Genomic DNA, 21392 nt, shown 5'->3' with positions numbered 1-21392 from the left:
TAATTTTCCTTCCTCATGATGTCATCTATTTTGTGAAGTGCACCAGTTCCTCCAGCAGCAAAGCACCCCCACAACATGATGCTGCCACTCCCATGCTTCACGGGTGGGATGGTGTTCTTCGATTGCAAGCCAGATGGAAGTTCTCCAAAAAGTAACATTTTTGTCCCCATGTGCACTTACAAGCCGTAGTCTGACTCTCCTTTCTGAGTGGTATGATGGCTGCATGGTCCCATGGTGTTTATACTTGCATACTATTGTTTGTACAGATGAATGTGGTACCTTCAGGCATTTGGAAATTGCTCCCAATGATGAACCAGACTTGCGGAGTTCCACAATTTTTCTTGGCTGATTTCTTTTGATTTTCGCATGATGTCAAGCAAAGCAGCACTGAGTTTGAACACAAGCCTTAAAATACATCCACAGGTACACCTCCAATTCAGTTCACCACCTATCAGATGCTAATAGGCTAATTGTCTAAAGGCTTGACATCATTTTCTGGAATGTTCCAAGCTGCTTAAAGACACATTTAACTTAGTGGATGCAAACTTCTGACACACTGGAATTGTGATACAGTCAATTAAATGTGAAACAATCTGTCTGTAAACAATTGTTGGAAAAATTACTTGTGTCATGCAAAAAGTAGATGTCGAGAATGACTTGCCAAAACTATAGTTTGCTAATATTAAATCTGTGGAGTGGCATTGTTTCGACAACCTTATGCAACGTCAACGTCAATATTTATTTCCGTCCAGAGTTGCATACATTTTTGGCTGAGCTCTTGTGTTGATGACGGGAGAGTCAAACCACTCCATAAAGTGTTCTCCAGCACATCCCAAGGTTAAGGTCAGGACACTTTGGTGGGAAATTCGTGAGTGAAAATAATTCCTCATGCTCCCTGAACCACTCTTTCGCAATTTGAGCCTGATGAATCTTGGCATTGTCGTCCTGGAATATGCCCAAGCTGTCAGGGAAGTAAAAAATCCATTGATGAGATAACCTGGTCATTCAGTACATTTAGGTAGTCAGCTGACTTAATTTTGTTGCCGATAACATTCCTGAGCCTAGTCCTTACCTATTGAAGCAATCCCAGATCATAACACTGCGTCTAGAGGCTTGTACAGTGGGCACTATGAGTCATTTTTTCCAATTAACCGCACTAAAAAGTTGGTTTCTTGTTGCCACACAGCTGTTTAGTCCCAATCCTTGTCGAATTGTGCATGTGAAAATGCTCTTACTGTCACTATTAAACATAGCCGTGAGTTATACTGTCGAATTTTAATGATGTGACTTTAATTAATCTCCGATCACTATCATTCAAGATTTTTTCTGACCACATTTCTTCTGCAAAGCTGACAGATCACCACTATCCTTCCAGGCTTTAATAATGCGTTGGACAGTTCTTAACCCAATTCCAGTGATTACAGCAATCTCCTTAGTGTTCTTTGCTTAATGCAGGCCAATAATTTGCCCATTCCGAAACACAGTAACATCTTTTCCACGACCACGGGATACGTCTTCTGACATGGTTGCTTAAGAAATGAGAAGCTACACAGTGCATCAGTTAGGGTTAAAAGAATTGTTGACAGCTGAAACATATTAATCACTGCAATAAATATCCAATCATAAGATCATAAGTATATGCTTATTTAAATCCAAACGGCAACTTTGGCCTGGCAGTATCCTTGCCATTTCAAATAAATATATATTTTACTTTTTAATTTTTATGCACCATTACAACAATGAGAATCATTTTTTTAATGTTATTGATATGTTGTTTTTGTTGTTATTATTATTTTATAATGCATTACTATGCAAAAACAAACAAACAAACAAACTAAAAAAAACAAAACAAAACAAAAAGAATCCTGTAAATCTTAATTGTTCTAAAATATGGGCTCAATTTTCTGTCAACAAAATATAACATCTTCTTTCTTTTGATTTTAGAGTGAAATACAACCTGGACATGTTCTTGACAGGTTTTGTGAGGTTCACCTATAATTGGGGCAAAATGTCAAGAACACTTAATTGTATGTGCAGCAGGGTACAGACTAGTCTGTCTGTGTCTGTCTGTCAGTACATGATCAGTACTTTTCTATTCTAGGGTAGGTCACATTTCTAAGGTATTCCATCAATTTGTATTATTTGTTAGCCACTTAGTTTAAATGTAAATTTTTAAGACACTATATGTGATTAGATAAAACGTACCTATCACCGAGAGTGTGATAGGTGCACACGTTCTATTACACGTTGTTGAATAGAAATGTTAAAAGTTCATTTAAAAAACAAAAGATCAATTATCTTCATGGCATGTGGATCAGTCCAAAATTACAAGCATAGACACTATATTCATACGTTCTATTCATCATATGTAAACCTTAATCATCACCTATTATTATTAACTGTGTGTAACGATGATCAGTGAATAACATATTGGTTATCACTGTACGGACAATAGTGAATCATATTCCTATATGTCATGTTTGACACCTATAGCACATCACATTCTCATGCCTGTTGATCATGCAGAACTTTCACCTAAATGAATCAGCACAGGTGTGTTTGGCGTGAAGCAGCAACAACACCTTCACAGAAGCATTTGAGAAGCATTGGATTCAAACACTGAAAGATCAAACATATATATTTTTTAAATGTGTATTTTATTTTGTCATCATAACATTCATAAAATTAAAGATAAGCTCTGTGAATGATTTGTAGTATTGTCACAAAAACAGAAGAACAGGACATGAAAATACCCTCTGCATTTGATAGAACTAGATAAGAAAACATACTTCAATATCATATACATAAATTAAACACTTTCATATGTAAGAGAGCAGCACTGGGTGAGTTACACTAATTGGTCATTTGTTAGGTGACGACTCTTTCAATAGTGTCGCCAAAGCTTTGTACCCTCAATGGTGAGTCATCCATCATAAAAGCTTTTGCTCTTCAAAATTGGACAGCTCAGAGAGGGACTCATTTATCATGTAAATCGAGTGGTCTTTGTGGCTACATCTTTATAGGGGAGACCGGGGTTAGTTGTCACACTGGGAGATTGTCACAAGGGCTATATTTCAGCCACATTTATTGTGTATGTCAGGTTTTAAAAATGGTCTTTATATATAAACATATTTATAATTTATAAGTATAATTTGTAAACATATAATATAATTTTTTTTAATTCTAACATCCAAACTACAATTTAAACATCAGCATATTTTTATAATAGTTATTGGGTAAACAAGTGAACACCTTTAGGATAAGGTTCAACTATATATTGAAGGTAGATTTTAACTCAAAGGTTGAACTATGTTCTTGGGACAAGAATATTTTTTTTTATAAATGTCACATATTTTATATATTGTAATTTACTCATTTCAGTTGGCCAAAAACAATGTTTATATTTATATTCTTGTATGCAAGCTTTTATATTTTTGCTGTTTCTTTACTTGTTTTGTGTTCCATAATTGTTTAACTTTTATTTAATATGTATAAAATACTGTTTAAGGAATATTCACCCAAAAATGAAAAGCATCTCATCATTTACTCACCATCATGCCATCCCAGATGTGTATGACTTTCTTTTACGGCAGAACACAAAGATTTTTAGAAGAATATCTCATCTCTGCAGGGCCTTACAATACAACTCCAGAAATCACACAAAGGCAGTATAAAAGTAATCCATAAGACTCCAGTGGTTAAACCCATATCTTCAGAAGTGATATGAGAATTGCTACAAATTCTTCTCCCTGCCAGCCTGCCATTAGGGGGTGTATGCGTGAAGAGTGTGAATCACCAAAAACACAAGAAGTGGAGATTGACTGAGCAGGGAGGAGAATTTATAGTAAAAATGGACTTAAATGTTGATCTGTTTCTCAACCACACCTATCATATCACTTCTGAAGACATTGATTTACCCACTGGAGTCATATGGATTACTTTTATGCTGCCTTTTGGAGCTTCATAATGTTGGCACCCATTTACTTGCATTGTATGAGCTGAGATATTCTTCTAAAATATACCATACACCATATAGATAGGGAATGGTGAACTGTGACCAGTTTACCTTCAGGTAAAACACAATTCTATACAATATATATTTACATTGTGTACAAACAGCAGCAGTTATTAACATGCACATTTTAATGACAAAAAAACAAACAAACAAACGTTTTTCACACCTTAAACACTGAAAAGATGCATGCCAGTACTAACACCGAAAAAACAAAAAATCAATACAAAAAACACAGGCAAAAGTCAAACACATGACTGATGATAAAATCAAACTGGTTTCATAGAATCACGTTTTCTACACCAAAGTGTGACAAGGAGGAGAGCGAGGCTAATCAGCCGAGGAGAGGGATAAATGCAGCAGGACGCGGCAGTTCGGGAGAGAGAGAGAGCCACACGGCTGCTACGAGTAAAACAGCAGATTAACACTTCTAAACACTTGTTGCCCTGTTCCTTATCCAATGCTATCTTATAACATCAAAACACTTACATTATAGTGCATGACTTGTATAGGATGTTATGGGCAGAATATTGACTTGAATCCAGGAATTAAACAGATATTTTCTTCCAGGCTATAAAAACACAGGAAACCTCATACACCCCAAAATTCCTCAACGTCATCAATTTAAAGACTCTCAACCTTGTGTAAGAATGCACATCTGTTTATTCTCAAATATCATCTGAATAAAGGAAGCTTTTCAAGATATCACATAAACTTCCTTCACACCCATCCTCAATCATGTTATAATTTAGGAAATACCCTCATATTTAATGGTCATCACATGACATGGCCATCTCGACCATCTGCAAGAGACTCTCCCAAGAAGCCCTCAAGATTGCAATGGAAAGCACAGAATCCTAGACTAAGGCTTCTTTGTTCTTGGACCAGTTTGCTATACTTAAAATTAAAACCCATAGGAGATCACGAGACATTGTGATAATTTTCCTGCAAACAGCAGCTAAAAATATATAACTATAACTATATGATTCATTATGCTACACTGCACAATGCACAGTCTATTTTTTATTGTACAAATTTATCTTACACATATGATTATAGCCTGCTGTTTCCTTTAAATTATGTGTAGTGACTTGTAATCACTTTTATAACTAAGAAATGGGTGATTATGAATATTAATCCTTTATTATCCATGTTGAAATAGTTAACTATAGAACAAATGCATCATGTCTGGTATGTAAGAGTTTGCTTTTACATTTGGAGAGCAATGGGTGAATTAATTTTGATGTTATAATTGTTTATTTTTTTTAAATATGATTAAGAGTCTTATCCTAAGGCCTAAAGCCTCTTTGGGGTGTGAACAACCCAAAGGGATTAAAGGACCAGCCTCTTCCCTTTTGTGGGGTTCTCCTCTCTGCACTTCGACCCACACACGTGACGGAGAGTTGCGAGTCTCCTTTGCGGGAAGCCTAGCTTCAAAGCCCTGCCTGATCATTCCAGCACTAAACTATCTGGCATCCAAAAATGTATGGAACCAAAGCAATGCATTGAAACACAGCGAAAGCAAGTACACCTCCAGACTTTTGCTAGAAAGTGCTGGTGTTTTATTTAAATACTTTGGGTAACCCGATTGCAAATTGAGGTATACTACATGAAGTATTGAGGGTTTAGGGCATGGTCTATAGATTGCATCAATTAAACTTTCTCTGTTACATTTCCCTTCACCTTCTGTTACATCTCACTCAACAACCTGTTTTATGTTTGTCTATGTGTGTTAGTTAGTTGATGTTGTAGTTTAGAAATAAAGTCTTGTTTGTATTCAAAGGGGGTACTGACTGTGGTATCTATGATAATCTCGTTAATTGATTCTTAAAGGTCTACGCTATGTGCTCGAACAATATTTCAACATATTAGTGATAGTATTTTCAATGGCCATGAGAATAGTGTTACTCTAAAGCAAGGGCTGGCAACCTGTGGCATGCATACCAGCATTGGCATGCAGAGGGTTAATCACTAGCACGCAAGCAACGGCTATAAAGGAGCAAACTATTTTATTTATATGAAATGCCACACCTGCATTCCAATCTACATCTTGATTTAATCCTTCCTCATGATCACGCAGCATGATTTCATGAGCTGAATGTGAGGCTAAACAATGTGATGAAAATGCAGTATACCCAACAGACTCATGCAGCATGTGCAAGCCATTCGCACATCATGAGCAGCGCTTCACTTCTGGTTAATCGCGTGGGTAAACGTACCAGCAGATGACAGCCTACATTCTTTGATTCATTGCTTTAAGAACAACACATGAAGTAATAAGGAAAACACCACTATTATTCCTTGAGATTTTCAACCCAGCACACAGGTACACCCTCCTTAATCCGATTAATTAAACGATTACAAGTGAAAACATAAAACCACATCGTGAGTCTATTGAACATATAATGTAAACCTGGAAATCAATTTTTAGGATTTTGTAGGTGCAGTTCACAGAAATGGGCTAAATAGTTGATCGGCTTGTGATGCGCGAATGGCTTGCACACGCAACATGAGACTAGTCACACTTTAATAGTGTTTATCCTCATATTCAGCTGAAGAAAACACGCTGAGTGATCATAAGGAAGGATTACATCAAGATGTAGATTGGAATACAGGTGCGAAAAACTTCAGCCATTGACCAGAAAAATAAAACAAAAACGGCACATCATGTAAAAATGTTGCCGCCCCCTGTTCTAAAGAGTTAACAGGTGTGTCATATCAACTCTGCGTGGCCAAGTGATTAGGCATACACCTTAATTCTTTCAATATTCCCAGAATGAATCAAAATTCCCTTCTTGAGCTAATATTCCTTACATATAAATTGTGAGCAGATACAACGACCCCATTGTATTACATATTTAATGGTGGATGATTTTTATTCAGATTTCGAATCTGATTATTTGTCATATATCCTTCATATAATAGTGGTCGAGCATGGCCAAGTTTCCTCAACTAATTCCTTTATACAATTCTTACATATTATTGGTGATGAATACTGAAAGTTGTAAATCTACCCTGCCACAGAGTAACTCATTTCCAACCCTTGGTAAGGTGATACATTTTAATGTTTGCATTACAAACTACATTTACATTTGTTTGCAAATTGCACAGCAGCTCAACAGATAGAGCATTGCCCTTGTGATGCAAAGGATCGGGGCACGAGTCCTGAAGAGCACACGTAAACATATTAGACAAAAGTGTCACCACAAAATGACGTGGTTGCTTCAGCTATTGCGTATATCATCTCACATTTGCTTTTTTATGAAACTATCGGTTAGGTTTAGGTTTAAGGTTTAGGGTAGGAAGATTGGTTTTGTTGATGATAGAGCATTAACCTTAAAAACCTCATCTGTTTTGGTAAAAATGTAACTCTCTTTTAACGCCACACAGTGGACATTTCACCATGGAAATGGCACAATACCTGTACTAGCCATGTAATTTTATTTTGGAAAAATGTTGCTGCATTCCTCTAATTTTCATGATCAGGCTCGGTAAAACAGCAAGTAAACACTTTTATTATCTAACCATATCTTTACTGTCTCTCCTGTTTAAGACCCTGTGAAGGAGTCTAACTGTAAACAAAGTGATTGCTTATCAATACAGTGAAACACATTATTAAAAACTGTGATGTCTGTTTCTCTTTTTATATCTCTTACTCTTGTTGTCTCTCTCTCTCTCTCTCTCTCTCACACACACACACACACGCACGCACGCATACACGCACACACAAGCATTCTTACTGTGAATCATTATTATTAGGGTGGTCACTTTGACCAAAATCTTATATCACATAATGAGTAATTTTATGTCACAGTAACGGAATATGTCACTTTATAACAATTTTGGCTAGTAATGCTAAGAAAAAAAATGGCTAAAAGAATAATCCTGGTTCATCACAAGATAAGCTTAACTGACAGCATTTGTGGCATAATGTTGATTACCACAAAAATGTATTTCGTTTTGTCCATTCTTTCCTACGGGGTGGGGGTTAGGGTTGCTGGTGCAGTTGCACCACCCTAATGATGGCCCTGATATGTGGTAATTCCTATTTTTGGAAAAATTCTGTGAATTAAATGCTTTCCAAATGAAAGGTACTTCATCTCATTTGATTAGTTTCTCTTTTTATATGAGACTAGATGGGGACAAACTAACAGATACATTTGTTAATTAAAAATGAATGATACGTCTGCCATCAGTGCAAAAATAGCTTCACATTATGTAACACTTGAGATTACAACCCAAAGACTCAAAACAGTAAAAAAAATATTAATAAAATAATAATTATAAAATGGATAGTTCTGACTCAGACGTGAAATCAACTGATGCGACAAGTTGATAGCAAGTTGCTTTGTTGCTTGGCAGCCATAAACAACTTGTTTGGGACACATCCTTCTCTGTATTTTCACTTTAATCTATGTTTTTTCTTTGCTGTCATGTGTAAATAACTAAGCAGTCCTGCCGACTGATAGCCGCTTGGATATATCTATCGTAGTTTAAATGGTATAGCGAAACCTCTTCCGGTTGACACATTTATACAGATGCACAGTATATACCATCATAACACCCGGCTCTAATTATTATCCCTGCTTTGAGTGAGGTTATGCTTGTAAACATCAACAAACTTACAAAAAAATGTATGCCTTGTCAGAATGAGCCCCTGGCTATGAGGCATGAGGTGAGGTGTATGGCTGGACCCCATCAGACCCCTCAAGTCCCATTCGACCCTTTAACATGCAGTAACTGGGTTGTGCCAAAGGCACTGGACATTTCGGATGGGTGTGCAAGGTAGTCAGGTGAGCAGAGTGCTTGGCTGTTTTCCTGAAGTGGCCACATTTCCTGCCATGTAAATGAAGGCAAATGCGCTGGATGACTGCTGAGGAGAGGTCTCTGCTGTCTGTAGTTGGACCACACCTGCAGCAGTGTCTCTTTAAAGGGCCGTGTGGTCAGAGTGTACAAAATTGGGTTTAAAGCACTGTTGATTGGCAGAATGAAGATAACGACCCATGAACTGATGGTTCCTGCAGATGGGTCATTTGACAACCCAAATGAAAGAAAAATAACAAATGAGATCTCTTAAATGTCTTTATATTTTCCCCTAAAATGCAAAAGTCAGTCTTGTTTACGTGCACATTTTAATCAGGCCACATGAAGGATGACAGATTAGGAAGTGTTTAATGCACATTGTGTGCCAGCGCTTTCTTTTGGAACATGAGCACAATGCCGAGGCCATTTGAAGTCTGATTAACGTGTACACATGCTGAATGGAGCTGAGGTACAATGGCAATCTAGGTATGTTAGTCCGACTTTGCAAAAAATCAGACTGGTACCATTTCAGTTGGATTTAAATATATACATGTCATTTTAAAGTCAAATGATTGTTTCAGGCTGACTAAAATCAAACTTGTGCTTGCCAACATATTGAGTGTTGGAAAAACTACATACACCATGTAAAAAGCTGCTCAGAATTTAAAGAATTATAAAAGCTATATAAAAGAAGACGTAAAATACAGAGCGGAGGCTCAATTCGGTGAATCATTTTTTTGAATCTGTTCAGTTACAGGTGTTTCTTCAACTTCAGGTAATTTTATGTCCCAGGGAAAATCCATTATAAATAAAATTATTACATATTTAAAACTTTTAAATATGTAATACATGTATAATCCAAACAAAGAGTAAAACATACAAACTATTTCAATATATATTTTTGTAAAGAATATTTATATAAATGTTTCAAAAATGATGACCGAGGTTAGTGTACTAAAGTGACAGTGAAGAGCATGCTTGAGATAAAATATAAGACAAGTGTTGCTTTAACCTCCTGAGACCAGAGCACACATAAATTTGCAAGTAGTAGCCCCTAAGAAACATTTTTTAGATCAAATAGATTTCCAAAAAATGTATGTCCACATACTGTATGTGGAAAGTAGGAATAAGTTGTGACATTTTAAATAATACCAAGCAATAGTAAGTCATACTTTTTTTAATCAAATTGTTTATGTTTCCAGGAGTGTTGGTTATTCATGTTTTTGAGACATTACATAACTTAAATCAGAAATTAGCATAGATAATTCAGATTCAAAGTAATAGCCAGCATCATCCAATCACTTACAACCATGTTAAAGATACAAATTTGCTTGAAAAATTCTGAATCTATTTACTGATTATCATTGTCCCATGTCTGCCAAATAAGAATATATAAATCTATGTACATTCACTGTTGGACATTTTTAGTAGAATAATAATAATACAATTAAAAAAAAAATGGTGAGAGTGTGAAAAATGTTAAGATTCTCTAGAAATCCACAGTGTAAAAGGAGCCAAAGTCGCAGAAACACCCTTTCATGAACCGTCCGTATGAATTGTTGCACTTGAATGAATCAGAATTTCCAACGCTACTTACGAGAGAGAGAGAGAGAGACCAAATTATCTCTGCTCTGCTGTCACTTAAAAAAAAAAAAAACATACATTTATAGCTCTACATCCGATGTCAACAATGGTCACATTGGGTTGATTTTTACTATTTTCTATATTTGGATATATTTCTAATTTGAGTCTATTTCTAAAATAATTTTCATAAAAACATCTTAGATAAAATGTATTATTATTTAAAAATACAACTGGGAACTCCTTAAAGTTAGTTAGTTAAAGCAATACAAATGTATTGTAGGAAGAGGGCAGAAAGTGATATGTAATGAGGAGAAAATTATGGATTTGCATTTGAAATCTCATCACTTTTAGCTGATGATTGAAAAGTAATTTTGACAAGACAGGCCACTTCTAAAGTGCCCATTAGTAATCTTTCGAAACATAATTATAAAAAGTAAGGATGGGAACAAAAACATACAGAATATTTGCATAATCTTTCAGTGAAATGTTCCAGAAGCAAAGCTAATTGCTTGTGTTCAGCAAACTACAAAGAGGCACAAATGTGTCCAGCCATTGTTGAATATTATGTAGATGGGAAGGTCATTCAATGTTTTTGTCTATTGACCATAATGGTATTCTATCTACATATCATGGGATCAAGTGAACTTTTCATAGTATTGCATGCACAAATACCTTATTTAGATGCCTTAAACATTTACAATGAAGTGCAATAGAACGATGAATTATCAACAAATGGATTGCTTCAGCTCTATATCAGACTCGCCCTTCAAGAAACTGATAGCCCTGAAGACTTTAACCGGTACCCATGGAAAACCTACCAGGAATTTCGACCTCCATAAGTGACAGAATCTTGAGGACGAAAATGGGAATCCAGCACAGCGAATCAGTGATCACAATGGAGAAGAAGCGTTTGGCAATCGTCAGCTCTTTTTTAATGTGGTTGCTGTATTTGGTCGTCTGCGTCCCTGTTCTCTGGATATTGTAAAACATGCTCCCATAAGACAGTAAGATGATGAGAAAAGCCACCAGATTCAGACCTATTGGAAACAGGATATCTTTTTGACATTACGATAGAAAATACTAAATGAAGCGATAAAAATGATATGTAAAGGATGACCCCAATTTAAAAAACACAAACAAGTACAATCTTTCAAAAATAACTTGCAGGTGTTGAATTGGGCTTGAGAAAAGGTCAATGCACTTTAAAGACCTTTCAGGGCAGGAAAGATTAAGATATTGTTGAGATGATTGGATGCACTGGACTCAGTGCTCTCTCAAAATTGATAGGGTCCCAGTGCATTTCAACCAATCCATACTTAGACCTCTCAATCTGACCTCTATCATACCAAACAAATTGAGCACTCAAATCTTAAGAAACGTTCATAACAAGTAACAAACGTATCCAAAATGAATCTGCTTGCTGTAAAAATGGAAAGATAAAGAAAGCAAACTTTTGAAATAGCCCCTCGCCAATCATAAACAGGAACAGTTCGCCCCAAAAATGTAAATTCTGTAATCAGTTACTCACCATAGTGTCAAATCAAACCCAGATGAATTTCTCTCTTCAGTGGAGCATAAAGGGAGATTTTTTAAGAATGTTCTGTTCACTCTTTTCCATGCAAGAATGAATCGTTCTTTTGAGTCAGATCTTTTTTTTTTTAATGAATTATTCAATCACGAATCAACTGATCTATTTCCCGTGGATCTGGTCAACTCACAGATCCAGTCACAGTGGTCCTCAAATTATTAAAATTAGTAGTGAATAATGACTTTTTTTGGCCTGATTCTCACATAAGATATCTTATGACTTCAGACTATAGCACAAAAGTCATATGGACTACTTGATACTTAAATTGTGCTTTTGCACTTTTTTGAAGCTTAAAAGCTCCAGTCCCCATTTATTATAATTGCAAGAAAAAGAGAGTCCAGAACAGTATAGGATGACAGAGTTTTCATTTTGGGGCAAACCTTTAAAAACTTTAATTGTCTAGGACAGGGGGTTTCCAACTTCACACCGGGAACCCTTAGGGGGCCACAACGGCGTGCTTGGTGGTCTGCTGATAATTTCGGAGAAAAAAAGTTTCAAACATTTATAAAAAAGTTATTACATTATTTCCAGTACATTCTGTTTTCTAATGACTACAAATACATTTGAATTAAAATGTATTTCTGAGGTTTATACTGTACATCTAACAGTACTCTTAAATTGGGTAGAAAAATATATGTGGTCTATTTAATACAAAAATAAATTATGAAAAATACAATGTATTAATAATTTATTTTGGCTTTGGTACAACAAAAAATATAAAATCCAATTATTTAAATTGTGCAAACAACATACTGTCTTTATAATATCAAACTTACTATTTTCCTCACATAATATTAATTAATCTTTAAACAAGAAAGTAGCCTACATTGGTGCCTTTTATTTATTATTTAATTAAATATATATTATTTTATATATTATAATATTACAGCATATTATCATATAATTAAAATAAATAATATTATATATATATATATATTTTTTATTATTAATTAATTAATTTATTGTAAAGGTGTCTAGTAGAACATCTTTTCAAATTTCTGGGTTTTACTTACCAAGAAAGATGACAATGGAGTAAATTTGTGCGCCAAGAGTCTCTGGCTGCTCTGAATGCAAAGGGAAACACACACCATTGGTTCCATAGAAGTTTCGGAACACTCCTTTAAAGACCAGAGGCAGGAAAGCAATAACGAAGCCCAAGATCCAGATGGCCACCAAAATAGTTACAGTTCGTCTGCGGCCAGGGGTCAGGTAGCGGAACGGATATACAATGCAGATGTATTTCTCCAGCGTAAGGTAGGTGAGGAGCAGCACTGAAACCTCAGTTGAGAGCATGGCCAGAGATCCAATCACCTGACATGATACACTGTCCATCCAGGCTTGGGCGTGGCGGTTATACTCGCCCCGGAACTTGAGGTCATATGCTCCAATCATGAAAAGGTAGACACCCATCAGACCATCTGCACCTATGCAGTAAAGAAGGAGCTTGTAAGCCAGGCAAATAAAAACAAACTGGTTTCTTAAATTAACGTTTTCATTTTCCCTTTTTTTTTATGTGGCTCGTTGTTCGTATTAAGGCATTTTCCTGGTCTAATGAACACTAGAGGCACTACAACAACAATGACTTTTATTCCCATTCACACAAATCACCAGTAAAACTGCATTTTATCAGTTGATAAACACTATCATTTAGCCCTGTATCTTACACAATGCAATCGTATGACATTTAAACATTTTTACTATAGCGCATTACTGCAATACACTTTAACATTTGCAAGTCCACACGTAAGCCGAAATCATCACAGAAGCACCACAAAATGACATGGTTATTTCAGCAACATGCAATTGTTTTCATTTATTATTTACACTGATACATTAAACTTTGTTAAATAGGCTTAAGGAGTGTGTTTAATAGCATATTACACTTTTTTGCTATCGAGAATCGAGAAATTTGACTGTTTCGGTACAGCTACTGAAATGTTGGTATAATATCTATATATATCTATAATTGGTATATATTTGAATATTTTGCAATACACTTCAAAAATAGAGCTTTATATTTATAATAAATTACTATAAATAAGTTTTTTTATTGTACCATTGTTTCTGATTTAATGACATAATTCCCAATGCTTCATTGGATGAGTGGTTTATTCATCAAAAATGTAAAGTACACAGTCTTGCACCTTTGTCTGTTTTCAGATTTGTAACATCTCAGAGCTGGTTGGTATGGTTCATTACTTACAACTCTTTTTTTGAAGAATGTTTTGAAATCATTTTGGAGAGAAGTCCTTTTGGACCCAATGCAGCTACAAAAGTGGGTGGTCACTGTTGCTCTCTACTCTCCAGCAGGCATTACTGACTGCTCTACTTGCCATTCTCATCCATAAACAAGACTAGTTACCCTATAAAAAAGTGGCCGAACTTCAAAGTGGAGACTCTAAGGAATTGATTTCCATGTACATGTGTGAGGGATTCACTCACTCCAACAGGCACTGCCGATCTGACCTGAATGTGCCCACGGCAGCACTCTCTGGAGCATGCTAATTCCCAATTCACAACTTTGATATCACCATATTTAAACCATATCAAACAACAGAAATTTAAGAGCTGTTTTTCATTCCATGGTTAGCTACACCATAGTGTGCGCAATATGAATTAAAAAGTGTGCAAAAGTGGTCAGTTTACTCAGGTGGAATGTACAGGATGACTTAAAATGGATGACAAGTGAGGCGTTTAGTGAGTACGGTCAGGTAAATTTAAGTGCTGAATGCTGTTGGCCATCTAAAAGCAGCCCTCACACTGTCAGTCTGTTGCTTAAAAGGCGCCTTTGATATTTGGTAAACAAGTACAGCCTTTACAAGTGTAGCTCGTAACATGGTACGCTGCAGGGAAATGGATAGATGGTAAAGCTTCTTAGTATAGCTGAGAAGATCTACATTTACAATCATCTATACAAAGTGTCTTATAAATGAGGAATACATTACAATATAAATGATTCCACCTATGGTAACAGTAACATGAGACTTACAAAAATACTATGGATCTTGTTCATAATGTTTTTATTTATGAAGCATCTTAAGGATATGGTGCAAACATAAACAGCTCCTAAAGCTTGAGTGAAAAATGAACATGTAAAGGGACCTATCTCAATGAGAAAGCTTGAATGTCCCCTTAATGTACACAAATCCATTTTAAATGAATTTTAAAATACAATTTTATGACAAGCTAAAGAATATTTAACGGAATACTAGAGATAAAAGGTTCCAGGAGACACATTTTTTTGTGAAATTGCTTTTTCCAAAAGGAGATTATAAAGTTTGTGAGTAGAGTGCTGAAATTGTAAATAGAGCATACAGTGGTTTCCAAAAGCCTGAGACCACTTGTGAAAATGCTTCTGCTTTCATGATTTTGCTTTCTTTTCTAAATTTATACAAAAGTTTTCATTATGAATTCTATTATCAGCTGAAAACTTTGAGTGAATAAGTTATGGAAATATTAACATGACATTCACAAATTTCTTCTGGTCTTTTAAATGGTCTTTGGCTTCAATGGCAGCATAAAGAACACTCAAGTTTGTGCAAAACCTTACGATCCATGTTATAATCTGATTATTTTATATCTGATTATTTCTGATTATTTCATATCTGATTATTTCTGATTATTTCCAGGTTCAAATGAAAAGAATAGCAGCTTTTCAATTTGGACCTCACTGTGAAGAACACAGACACTAAATACTCATGTTTTTATGAAAACAACATGTGCTATAAAACTGCTGCATAGAAATGGTCATCTTACAGCATAATGAGATGATGCACATGGCATGGAGCTTGTTCTCAGAGCGGATGTAGGAACGCATGCAGATCACAAAGATGTTGCCGAAGCAAGTTGTTGCAGAGACAACCCAGACAAAGACACGCAGCACGATGTTGGCCAATAGGTCCTCGAAAGATGAGATGCCATCAGTGTTGGGCTTGCAGCTGCGGACGTGAGGCGCATAACCACAGTACTGGAACTTTTTAAAGTAGCTGAGGAAAAAGAAGAAAGCAGCAAACATGTAGAACCATATAATACTAAGCTCACATTTTTCATAATTTCCAACATCCAAGATTTTATTCATTTTCATTTCTTTTCTTGGCCTGGATTTTAAAATTCCCTGATATTTCCAGGTTTTCCATGACCACTGGAAACCTGTGTCTGAATTTTGCTGTCACTCAAGCTTTGCTTACAGGGAAAGGTGTTTTTTATACCAGAGAAAGAACAGAGAAGATGAGAGGGAATACTACTAAACAGAACTGATATAGTTCGAGAAAGAGTCTGCAGTGAGGAAGTCAAAACAAAACCACATTCACAGCCTCAATCTGAGAAGAATCACTGTAAATGATTTGCAAATTACATACGGCAGCAAGGCACAACGTTGGTTCCTCACATAACTGAAGATTGTAAAGGAAATTGTAAACACTCAAAGATATATTTCAGACACTATTGTATCTTCGCATGTTCCCTTTACAAAAAGCTTCTCTAGGATGCTGCGCTGAGAAAAGCATTTTGGGAACAATCCTACATTGTGACCAGCTGTGAATATGTGTGTAACACGTCAAAGAACATTGACCGGAATTTATAGCCTCGGCTGGTGTGATCATTGGATGCACTTGTGGCCAGGCTATAAATAGACGCGTCACCAGCGTGTTGTCAGATCCATTTTTTTAAGAGCCCATTCTGTGTGTGTGTCTCACAAGCCTGTCACAAACTTTCTTTCCTCTGCTAGGAGTAAGAATTTTGTAAGCCAGTGCGCAGTGAACCTTTTCTCCTTTCTCTGCTTTCTATAAATATATATATAAATAGAGAGAGAATGACTGAGAATCGGAGAAAACAATTAGTGTTCCCTTTTTTACGCTCTATTGCCGAGAGGGACATGCATCAGTTTTGCTTTGTTTTTTTGGGGCAAGAGCACGCTGCTCTCGCATTGGTGCGGGGTGGGTGCGAGCACTGCAATCTGTTTTCGGGTGAAATGCTTCACGCTCGCCTCGCTTCCGGGAGTCAGCGCCCACTCTTTAATCGTGGGATATCTGGCTGAGGAGCGAGAGATGGGACCTCCCCATCGCTCGCTCTCTCCCCAGATCGAGCTGATCCTTCTCCTAAGCCTGAAGCGTGCCTCGGCGCTTCTTCGTTTCACGAGGGCTGAACCTCTGTACATTCCATGCATAATAATAAAGCGGCTGAGAAATTAGCGGAGAGGCACCTTTGGCTCAACCTACTGGGCATCAAGGACAAGGATAAAGTTTTCCTCCTTGATGCCCCGGTTTCACCTTCTGGTCTATTTGGAGACGCTATAAGTTCGGTTATCTCCAAGTTCCAGGAGGCGAAAAGCCACGAGGAAGACTTCGGGCAGTTCTTTCCTCGCCGCACTCAGGGGGCGGGTCCGTCGGCTGAACAGCCCCAAAGCAAGACCTCAGGACCCTAATTTCTAAAAGAAAGAAACCCTGATGGTCTTGCGCCTAGTCTTCTGGGGGTAGCTCCCCTCGGGACGGGGTGCATGCACCACTTGCCCCTCCCGGTACCCCCACAAAACCGCTCCATTCCCGCTGCCTTCGGTGTTTCGGGAGGTATAGGTTCCCATCCCAGTATGGTTTGCGGGTAGGCAATACAGTGGTAGTCTCTTACATAAACCATCAGGGAGATCCATGTTCATGTCAGCTGAATTTCTGGCACATCGGATTCTCCTTGGGGCCCAGGGCAGCTCCTGTCACTCAGGGCAGTTTATATCCCTTGATGCCTTGATGTTTATATCCGTATATGCGAGCAGATTTACTGTCAAGACAGAAAATACCAACGGGGGAGTGGAAACAAAAAGATTTCTCCCGGGCAGAAGAGGACCTCTTCGCATCTATGAACAGCGCAATGTCTCCTCTACTTCTCCCCGAGCCACCCAGCCCCCTTGGGTCTGACGTAAAGGCACATTATATGACCCTGAATGCGTCTGTATGTGTTTCTTTCCCCAGGTTTTCTGCTCCCGGGAATCTTGACCAAGGTTCTCCAGCAAGGGTCTTGCCTCCTACTGATAGCGCTGCGCTGGCCGAACAGGGTATGGTTCTCAGAGCTAAATTCTCCCCTCGACGGCTCCCCTCGGGCAATTCCGAACAGGAAGGACCTTCTTTCTCAGGCACAGGGGACTGTATTTCATCCCTGGCCTGAATTGTGGAACCTTCTCATGCTTGGCCCCTGTTGGGTACCAACTGAGGTACACAGGGCTTTCTCCTGAGGTTATCGAGACCATTTTAAGTGCTAGGGCTCCCTCCACTTGGAAAAAATCTGGGTAGATTTTTCAGGGCAAAAGAGGACCTCTTTGCCTCTATGAACAGCGCAATGTCTCCACTACTTCTCCCCGAGTCACCCAGTCCCCTCCTCTGGGGCTGAACATGGTGGCGCATACATGGCCCAGAATGCGCCTGTATGCGTTTCCCGTTATTAAAAGTTAATATTGCAGAACCAGTTAACACCCAGATCGCTTCAGTTCTGGACTCTTTGCAGGAAGAACAGTCAGCAGGCTTATGCCCCGCTACTCTCAGGGTCTATGTGGCCGCCACTTCGGCTTGCCACGCCTTGATGGACGGAGTGCCCTTCAGAGGCACCCTCTACTCGCTCGCTTCATTCATGGAGCCATGCGACTGTGGCCTCCTGTTAGGACCATGACCTCTTCATAGGACTTGGCAATAGTCCTTGAGGGTCTGGTTGAGACCTCCTTTGAACCTCTAGAGTCAGCGTCTGACAGACTTCTGACCCTCAAGATGATTTTTTTTATGGCGATTATCTGTCTAAGCCTTCTGCTCCCTGCCGTTTGCAACTCCGGAGCAGCAAGGACTTCACAGACTGTGTCCAGTCTGTGCCCTTTAGACTTATGTCCACCGCACTAGCCAGTGGCATAAGGGCAACTATTCATTTTTCATGGGAGCTGCAACCGGGGGGCGGCCACCTCCAAGCAGACTATGTCGCATTGGGTGAAGGATGTTATTGCCTTGGCCTACGAGGCACACGGTCAAGCTTCGCCAGTAGGTATCAGGGCTCACTCCACCAGAGGGGTCCCTCTGCAGCAAGTTTGTGATGCGGCAGGCTGGTCCTCTCTGCAGACATTCATCAAATTTTATAGTTTGGATGTTCATGCTACTCCGGGCTCTTATGCCCTTGAGTCGACATCTCAAGCTCATGTCTGAGACCTCTCACGTTCTTGTGAGCATACTTCACAACCGTAGGGGTCCGGACAGCCTCAGTGCAGTGGCGTGGGTATTCTCGTTCCCAAATCGCTTTTCTCAGCGCAGAATTCTAGTAAAGGGAACGTCTCGGGTTACGTAGTGTAACCCTTGTTCCCTGAAAAAAGCGCAACGAGATGCTGCGCTTCTTTGCCACACTGGGATGTCCCAGGACTGCTCTTCAGAATAAAATATATCTGACGACAAGCTGGTGATGCGTCTATTTATAGCCTGGCCACAGGTGCATCCAATGATCTCACCAGCCGAGGCTATAAATTCCGGTCAATGTTTATTGACGTTTTACACACATATTCACAGCTGGTCACAATGTAGGATTGTTCCCAAAGCGCTTTTTTCAGTGCAGCATCTCGTTCCGCATTTTTCAGGGAACAAGGGTTACACTACATAACCAGAGACATTTTTCAGATGATACATAATAATCACAGCCAATAACACCAGGTTATGGGAGAAAATTATTTTGAAAATTTATAGAATACAAAATATAAGAGTCAATTTCTGGAGTATTTAAAATGGGGCTTTCATTTACTCTATTTTAGAGTAAATGAAAAAGAAAAAAAATATCAGGAGACTACTTTAGAAAAAGGTTCCTACAGAAATTAGGTTTATTAGTACAAATAATACTGATATTCAGTTGTCAGCCAAGGCATTAAAAATATCTTCTACCTGGCCTCAGCATACAATTATTAAATTATCTCTGTTAATCTCAATGACAAAAATGGAAGACTTTGGAGGTTGCAGACAATGAGCAAGTGGAACACAAAGAATTAATAAGATCTGTCAAAAATCAGCACTTACATGTGAGTCAGGTTCTTAAGAGGTTCAAACATCTGTCTGTGGATGTTCCCAATTTCGATTCCCTCGATGCTCCTGCGACACAAAAAGCTTTCTCTCAGGGGTTGCTCTTTGGAAAACAACCATCATTAGCATTTCAGTCTTCACTATACAATATTTTACCCCTCTTTTTCCATTTGCTTCTCTTACAAATATGCAGTTTTTTACACAAGATGTTCTCTGATATTCTTTGAAGTATGACCAAAAGGCAGATTGTTTTTCCTCTGGTGAGTAGAGGGGAAGACAATGCTCACAGCATGAAATTTGGGTGGGAGCATTGTGCTATAATGAAAGGGACCCCGCAAACAGCACATTACTAAAATTGCAGGTCTCTTTGGATGGTGTTTCACGTGAATATGTGTGTTTTTTATTTTTTTGAAAGCAAAAAACGGGAGAAAGGGTTGGTGTATGGCTTTATACTCAAGCTTTCAAGCAGTGTTTGTCTTATTTTTGTCACTGACAATATATGGATGGAATCTTACACCAAATACAGTACTGCATGTAAGTTCACATACTCCTTGTAATATCTAAAAAAAAAAAGAGGATCATAAAAATCAACACTGAAAAAACATGGAACTTAGAAAGACTTACAGTGACTTTAATCGATGCAGTTTGTCAAAGTGGTTCACTCGCAAGTCCATGATAGGGTTATACGAAATATTCCTGCAAACCAACATGAGGCAAAGAGAACTACTGGTTGGAAATGCATTTCTAACATCAAAGCTGTGATGTATGTTCTGTGTACAGCCATTAGAATGCATCTAAATAAATTACTTACAGTTGAAGCAGGTCACCGAGATTGATAAACAGATCAGGAGGGATCGCTTCGATTCGGTTACTGGACAAATCCCTGTAGAAAAAGAGAAAATATTTATGCCATACACATTCAAATGAGGAGCAAGCCAATCTTGCAGATGACTGCCAGACTCTTTGATGACTGATATTCTGTAACTAGTCAGGTTGGGTGCAAGTAAGACCGATCCATTGTTGACTTTGAAATTGATAAGAAACAGCACAGAAATAGGTCACGACTAAACTCCAGAGAACAATGCCTGAGAACTCACAGCTCGCCCAGTTTACGAAGAAGAGTGAAAGCCCACTTGTGGATGTAACTAATGCGGTTCCGCTGAAGGACTCTGCAAAAAGACGTAAACATTTATCCCTGGTGGACAGAAACACATTATGTTTCTGAGAAATTAAATGCAGTAGAAATAGACAACAATGTGAAAATGATTCCAAAACTAAAGAACAAAAACAAATCAAAATTTAAATGAAATCTGAGCTTTAATCAAGAGAGTCTCACTTGAATATAATCAGTTAAATGTTATTAGGTTAATATTAAATATTA

The 21392-nt window shown here is 37.9% G+C and overlaps 1 protein-coding gene across 1 annotated transcript in view; it reads right to left on the bottom strand.

Moving 5' to 3' along the window:
- Window positions 1-8719: 8719 nt before the first annotated feature.
- The window catches only part of LOC127660199 (relaxin receptor 1-like), a 93687-nt gene continuing 81014 nt past the window's right edge, over window positions 8720-21392 (bottom strand). Inside the window, exons 11-18 of the mRNA XM_052150322.1 lie at window positions 21109-21180; window positions 20823-20894; window positions 20636-20707; window positions 20009-20080; window positions 15744-15973; window positions 13001-13411; window positions 11218-11436; window positions 8720-9030 (exon numbers count right to left, since the gene is read on the bottom strand). Of these exons, the coding sequence (XP_052006282.1) occupies window positions 8720-9030; window positions 11218-11436; window positions 13001-13411; window positions 15744-15973; window positions 20009-20080; window positions 20636-20707; window positions 20823-20894; window positions 21109-21180 (1459 nt within the window). The remainder of the gene's footprint in view (window positions 9031-11217; window positions 11437-13000; window positions 13412-15743; window positions 15974-20008; window positions 20081-20635; window positions 20708-20822; window positions 20895-21108; window positions 21181-21392) is intronic.

Source organism: Xyrauchen texanus, chromosome 19 (genome assembly GCF_025860055.1).
Source record: "Xyrauchen texanus isolate HMW12.3.18 chromosome 19, RBS_HiC_50CHRs, whole genome shotgun sequence".
Classification (NCBI taxonomy): Eukaryota; Metazoa; Chordata; class Actinopteri; order Cypriniformes; family Catostomidae; genus Xyrauchen; species Xyrauchen texanus.
This window is presented reverse-complemented; position numbering and strand designations above follow the sequence as displayed.